This window comes from Sinocyclocheilus grahami, unplaced genomic scaffold, assembly GCF_001515645.1.
Source record: "Sinocyclocheilus grahami isolate Dianchi unplaced genomic scaffold, SAMN03320097.WGS_v1.1 scaffold1166.1, whole genome shotgun sequence".
In the NCBI taxonomy this organism is placed as follows: Eukaryota; Metazoa; Chordata; class Actinopteri; order Cypriniformes; family Cyprinidae; genus Sinocyclocheilus; species Sinocyclocheilus grahami.
Genome location: NW_015506345.1, coordinates 120,602 through 127,187, shown reverse-complemented (window position 1 = coordinate 127,187; position 6,586 = coordinate 120,602). Strand labels below are relative to the sequence as shown.

General features: G+C 36.0%; 1 protein-coding gene across 1 annotated transcript; it reads left to right on the top strand.

The window, feature by feature from the left end:
- The first annotated feature begins 1,590 nt into the window (after positions 1 to 1,590).
- On the top strand, positions 1,591 to 4,243 carry LOC107567528 (uncharacterized). Its single transcript, XM_016253219.1, has 6 exons — positions 1,591 to 1,646; positions 1,937 to 2,313; positions 2,637 to 2,778; positions 3,218 to 3,360; positions 3,723 to 3,814; positions 4,193 to 4,243. Exons 1-6 carry the CDS (start codon positions 1,591 to 1,593, stop codon positions 4,241 to 4,243), a joined length of 861 nt encoding a protein of 286 aa, XP_016108705.1.
- The last annotated feature ends 2,343 nt before the right edge of the window (positions 4,244 to 6,586 follow it).

Sequence of the window (6,586 nt, the reverse complement as noted above, 5' to 3'; positions counted from 1 at the left end):
TTATTTCCCGGCTGTTTACCTTCACAGACATAACCGACTGTTTTTGTAACTCGTGTGTGTTTAACGTAAACTTGTGTGTGAATGAGAGCTTAGTTTAGTACTCGCATGCTGTGAGTGACAGCCGCTTTCTGTCCGTGTGCTTCAAATGTGTGCGCTCAGAAAACCTTATATCTGAAGTTTAAACTCATATGGTTTAAAACGCATGATTTCAGCACGATAAACATGATAATCAGAACCAAAACAGATGTTTTCAGCAGGTACGAGCTGTAAAGGCGCAGCTCTATTCTGGAAAAGGGGGCGGGGAGCAGCAGCTCATTTGCATTTAAAGACACAGGCCCGAAAAACAGCGCGTTTCTGCTTCCACTCAAAATAGGCATTTTCAAAATTATATAATAAATGATCTGTGGAGTATTTTGAGCTGAAACTTCACATACACATTCTGGGGACACCAGAGACTTATATTACATATTGTAAAAAGGGCAATATGTCACCTTTAAACCGAACTTCTATTTTGACGGGTTGCGGTGAATACCTTTACATTTATGTGTGGATATGAGGATAGTTTTACTCAAATGATACGGTCAAATGCTCATGAAGTGACTCTCAGAGCAGTTCTGGAGATGTTTTTTCATGTATTTATGTCCTCATTTAGTGAGAGCAGACGGTAAAATCACAGCAAGCGTCACGCGCGCTTCAGTACAAGTGGTAAACAAAACCGCAGTCTGCTCCATTCATTGACAGAGACACGCAGAATTCATATTTAAATATGAATCGTTTTGCGGCTTAATATTTACAAATACAAGTGGGAGTGTGCTCACGTGTGTGTGTGTGCACCTGTGCCTGATACAGAGAGCGTGACCATAACATATAGAGACCGAAATGACATGCCGTCATGTAAATAAGATAAAAAACATAAGGCTATTTAGTTCTATAGGAAAGGTAACTTTAAATGACTTCTGTTGTGATCTGGCGCTATAGAGAAAATATAATTAAATAAAATGAACTTGACCTTCAAGGGGGGGAGGGCGGCTCGCCCCCCTAATGGCAGGGGAAACACTGAGCTGTGTCATAATAGCAGGAAACCTTCCACCTACAAGCTAATCATACATGCACAAGATGTGTGTCCACATAACAGATCGCACCATGTTTCTGAGGAAATCAAACCGCAGCAGGTTTCAGTTTGAATCAGAAGTTGAGCTGCTGTCACAATTCAGTAAGATGGGAGATGATTCTACCTGTTTTATCACTGGCTATACAACTAAATGTTTGTAAACCATTTTAAAATCCATAATTGTTATTTTACCATGAAATTTAGGAAGATTTACACATTGCACTCTTCATCCTTTACACGCTTAACACAGTCTGACAATTACTCTTCAAAAAGCACCAGTGTTAAATGAAAAAAAAAAGAAATGCTTTTTCAATAAAGAACATTTCAAATCTCAATAAGGGTCAGAGGGACATTTATATGTAATTATCTGTCGTACACAGCATGTGTGTGTGGATTAGGAGGGTCAAACTCTGTTGTGGGAGGGTTCATACCAGCTTGAGTGTTTTCAGCGGATATAGGCTTTTTAGATCAGACACTCAATGGAAAATGTTTCACATGCTCGTTTTGTTCTGTTTGTGCTGGAGACGGCTGCTAGGTAAGTTATAAAACATTTTTAGGTATTCATTTCTTTGTGTTTCAGAACATTAACTGAGATTTGTTTTATATCCAGGCCGCCTTTCAGCAAACCTGTTATACAATCATGATTCAAAAAGTTTAGCAAAATTAAACTTTTAAACGTTTTACGAATCTGAAATGTTTATTTTCACACACACATTAAAGGTAAAAAATCAAGCTCATCGGTCCATTTATTTAAGTGATATTTGATCTTTTGTGTCTCCGCTGCTGTTCTTCAATTCACATTTAAAGTTTAGAAACTGATTTCAGGGTTTTTGAGACAACAAGAATCAAAGCCTTTTCGTGTTCTTTAGGTGTGTTTGGTGCTGAAACAAATGAAACACAGTCAGCGATGGAGGGAGATTCTGTCACTCTAAACACTGATGTTACTGAAATACGTGAAATTGAGGATATATTTTGGCATTATAGAGATCAAAAGTCTTTTATAGCTAAAATCAATAGAGAGAATAAAATTTCTTCCATATTTGATGATGTTCCTGATGGGAGATTCAGAGACAGACTGAAGCTGGACAATCAAACTGGATCTCTGACCATCACAAACATCAGAACAGAACATGCCGGAGTTTATAAACTACAGATAAGTGGAGTGAAAGTGACATTAAAAACATTCAGTGTTTCTGTCTATGGTGAGTAAAGATCATTTGCCCACTCGCATATTTTTATTTTACTTTCCTGTAGCTATTTATAGTGTAAAATACCAAATATTCACTCAATAAACCAAGCATTTTGTTTATTCTCTGATGTTTTGCAGCTCGTCTGCCTGTTCCTAACATCACCAGAGACTGTTTATCATCATCATCATCATACCAGTGTTTCTGTCTATGGTGAGTAAAGATCATTTGCCCACTCGCATATTTTTATTTTACTTTCCTGTAGCTATTTATAGTGTAAAATACCAAATATTCACTCAATAAACCAAGCATTTTGTTTATTCTCTGATGTTTTGCAGCTCGTCTGCCTGTTCCTAACATCACCAGAGACTGTTTATTATCATCATCATCATACTGTTCACTGGTGTGTTCAGTGGTGAATGTGAGTTGTGTGACTCTCTCCTGGTACAAAGGAAACAGTTTATTGTCCAGCATCAGTGTGTCTGTAAAATACAGCATTTTATGACACAATTCTAAATGGCTGATGGGCAAATATGGTAAAATTGAGTATTGATTAACTTGTTGTGCTGAATCTAAACAGACCAGTCTTGTGATTTTTTGTCCAAACTGTTCAGAAGATATAAGCAAAAATAGCCAGTTTTCATATCTCCTGACCACCGTTTTTTTCATCTGAAACTTAAACATGATGTGTAACATGAGAATGAACCTCGCTGGTTCTTGCATATCAAGCAAGCATGCTTGAGCTTCCCATATCTCATGTGTGTGTTGATTATGAATGCAAATAAAAGCCTAAATTCAATCTGTTCATCACATAAAGTGATGAAGTTTCCTCAGAAAAGTTGGTGTGTTCAATTCACATGGATTAGTTTTATGTGACTCTCTCCTGGTACAAAGGAAACAGTTTATTGTCCAGCATCAGTGTGTCTGATCTCAGCATCAGTCTCTCTCTACCTCTGGAGGTGGAATATCAGGATAAAACCAGCCACAGCTGTGTGCTCAACAATCCCATCAGTAACCAGACCACACATCTGGACATCACTCAACTCTGTCACACATGTGCAGGTATGACAGCACTGATATATGTGGTTATTTTCTGACCTGATCTCTGTTTTGTTGCAAAACAGATACATTCACTTCTTTTTGTCATTACAGCACCAGTCTCTCTGATATTGCTGATCTCTGCTGCTGGATCTCTGTTGATTTTAGTTGCAGTCGGGATCTTCTGCATTTGCAGGAAATATAGAAAAACTGATCAAGAAGGCAAGCGCCTCCTACTTTTAAGAAAACACTGGAAATAGTATGAGTGGTTTTTGGGTTTGACAATTTCTGTGGATTACGTGCATTAAATTACATTTTAAGACAAAGATGTAATTACATTTCAGTTTTGTTAATAATGCATGTTTTTTTATTTTTATTTGCTATAGTTCTCAAAGTTGATGATGCAACAGTTCAGAATCCCGATGAAGAGATCATTTACACTAATCCGACATTCTACAAAAGAAATCCACAAAAAATGGTGAGTTATTGTGCTTTATATGATGATCTGACATGCACATAATCCTAGATGGAAATAAGATGAGTCAGCTAACCATATAATTGTGCATAGTTAGGTTAGGAAAATAAATAGACTTTTAAATGGAAGAGGAAACACATCTGATATCTTTTGTTGTTGATGTCAATAGTTTGTGTGACAGTCAAGCTGTATGGTATTTGGGGCAATTTCATTGATGCAGTCTAATAATAACACAATATTTGGCACAGTGTTCATTTTAGCCTGGGAAATCACACTTTTGCATTGTTTATGAACTATGCGTTAACAATGAATGCTTGATTTTGTGCGCAACTAGAAAATGTAATTTTCTTTTTGTATCTTGTGTGCTGTTTTTTTTTTTAGAGGGCTACAGAGGAGACTCATGTGGAGTATGCAACTGTCTGCATAAGATGAGGAAACATTCCTGAGTACAAGTCCCTTTCACTAGACGTTTGGATTCAGTATGTGATTTCTGATCTTTGGAAGTTACAGACATTTTTTGGAATTGTTGAGAATCCACTCTGATGTGTAGGGGCCTCAAATCATCTATTCTGGAACAAAAATCTAAACATTAACATACATGGTATTATGATATAAAAACTGCACTTCACACCATTCCCACTGAGTAGCAGCTGTTTGAGAGTCTGAGTGAAACCTGTTATGGTTTTGCTCATGTTGTTATAGATGTGCATAAGTGCCTATTATTGAACAGTTGTGGTTGCCGTGCATTTGAGAGCATGTTAGAGGATGAGCGTGTGGTTAAAGGTCTTTTTTCCGTTCCTGCTATTCTGAAACTCATCGTTTACCACAATATGCATGATCATCCATGATCTAACAGATAATAAATGATCTCAAATCAAACAGTGATTAACTGTGAAACCTTACTGTGTGAAATGTGCAAATGTCGTGTATTTCTTTTTGTAAGTGAGAAATTAAATATTTAAGTACATATTGCTTACCTCACTTTATAGGCTATTTCGTTTTTGAAACTTTGGTTTGGTTTCCAAGGCGTCAATAGCTAGAAAGTCTATCAGGAATCAGGTAAGATCAGTGTCATTACAATAGGCTAGATGAATAAGCATTTTTTTAAATTTCAGTTTAAGTTTTGATCACAAGGTGGTGGTCACAAAAAAAGTTTGCGATCCTTCAGGGCATGGCCCCACTACATATCAAGTTTTGTATATGTCAATGCATTTGTAAAATACAGCATTTTATGACACAATTCTAAATGGCTGATGGCCAAATATGGTAAAATTGAGTATTGATTAACTTGTTGTGCTGAATCTAAACAGACCAGTCTTGTGATTTTTTGTCCAAACTGTTCAGAAGATATAAGCAAAAATAGCCAGTTTTCATATCTCCTGACCACCGTTTTTTTCATCTGAAACTTAAACATGATGTGTAACATGAGAATGAACCTCACTGGTTCTTGCATATCAAGCAAGCATGCTTGAGCTTCCCATATCTCATGTGTGTGTTGATTATGAATGCAAATAAAAGCCTAAATTCAATCTGTTCATCATATAAAGTGATGAAGTTTCCTCAGAAAATTTGGTGTGTTCAATTCACATGGATTAGTTTTACAATTTCTTTATAAACTTTAAATATCAAAGTGATAGTTGTGTGGACTGTCAATGGATGGACAGAAATCTCCCATATTTCATTCTTAATTTGGAATGTTTTATGGATTTAGAATAACATGAGGATGAGTAAATGTTCTTTTTGGGTGAACTAACCCTTGAAGAAAAGAAAAACATCATGGTATGAGAGACACCACTTTATCAAACACTAACATCTTTATATTGTTCAGGCCTACATGGAAAAACCAACATGGATCTGTATTGTCTGTACTGATTTAAAATGTATTTCCAACAAGAATACAGTGGTAGGCTACACTTCATTTCTGTACAGAAATGAAGAACCTGCTCTTAAACAAACATTTACTCCTGCGTTTCTTCCCCCCCAAAATGCATTGAGAAACAGGTGCACTGTTAAGACTTTTTATCGTATTTTTGCGGTAAATTACTGGCAGCACTATTGCCAGTAAGTTACTGTAACTATCCCTTTACAGTAGCTTATCTCAAGTTCCTTTTTACAGTACAATGCCCTTACCGCAATCTCCTTTTACAGTATGATGGCCTTACCGCAATTTAAATTTACAGTGAAATACCCTTACTGCAACTTCATTTTACAGTACTGTATCCTTACTGTAACTTAGCTTTAAAGTATATTACAGTAATTTTACTGTAATTAATTTTTGACTATTTATTTTATAAACTATAATATTTTACATGAATGCCATTGAATTGAATAAATTCCAAATAAGTGACCCGAGTCCATGTACAACAGTATATTTTTTATTCACTGTCACTATTAAATACATCCATTACTTATTTATTGTGCTTTATTCTGGAACATTACAACAACAAAAAAATAGAGAACTGAATTCATAACAAATCAAAGCAGAGATCATGACAATATTGCAACAAAAAGAAATATGGCAACAAGCATCCCAGTTGATCTTGGCTGCATGGCCTCCATAACCACTGACAGCTGATCTGAAACAAAACAGAGGAGGAAATGTGTGAGAAATGGTCATGAGTTTATCTCATCTAAATTTGTTAATATACAGACAAGGTAACAACTTGTGCAACAGCAGTTATTCCCAGTATAGTACTGTTTAAACAGTATTGCTTTTTTGCACATCTTTGTTAGGGAACTCCATTAATTGCCTGAATGTACAATCACATTAAAGAG

What these genes read in the sequence shown, in the direction of transcription:
- LOC107567528 (XM_016253219.1), top strand. Translation starts at nt 1,591, where the DNA reads ATGGAAAATGTTTCACATGCTCGTTTTGTTCTGTTTGTGCTGGAGACG. An exon ending in GTGCTGGAGACGGCTGCTAG is followed by an intron (nt 1,647 to 1,936) that starts GTAAGTTATAAA and finishes AACTGATTTCAG; the next exon opens with GGTTTTTGAGACAACAAGAA. An exon ending in ATTCAGTGTTTCTGTCTATG is followed by an intron (nt 2,314 to 2,636) that starts GTGAGTAAAGAT and finishes GATGTTTTGCAG; the next exon opens with CTCGTCTGCCTGTTCCTAAC.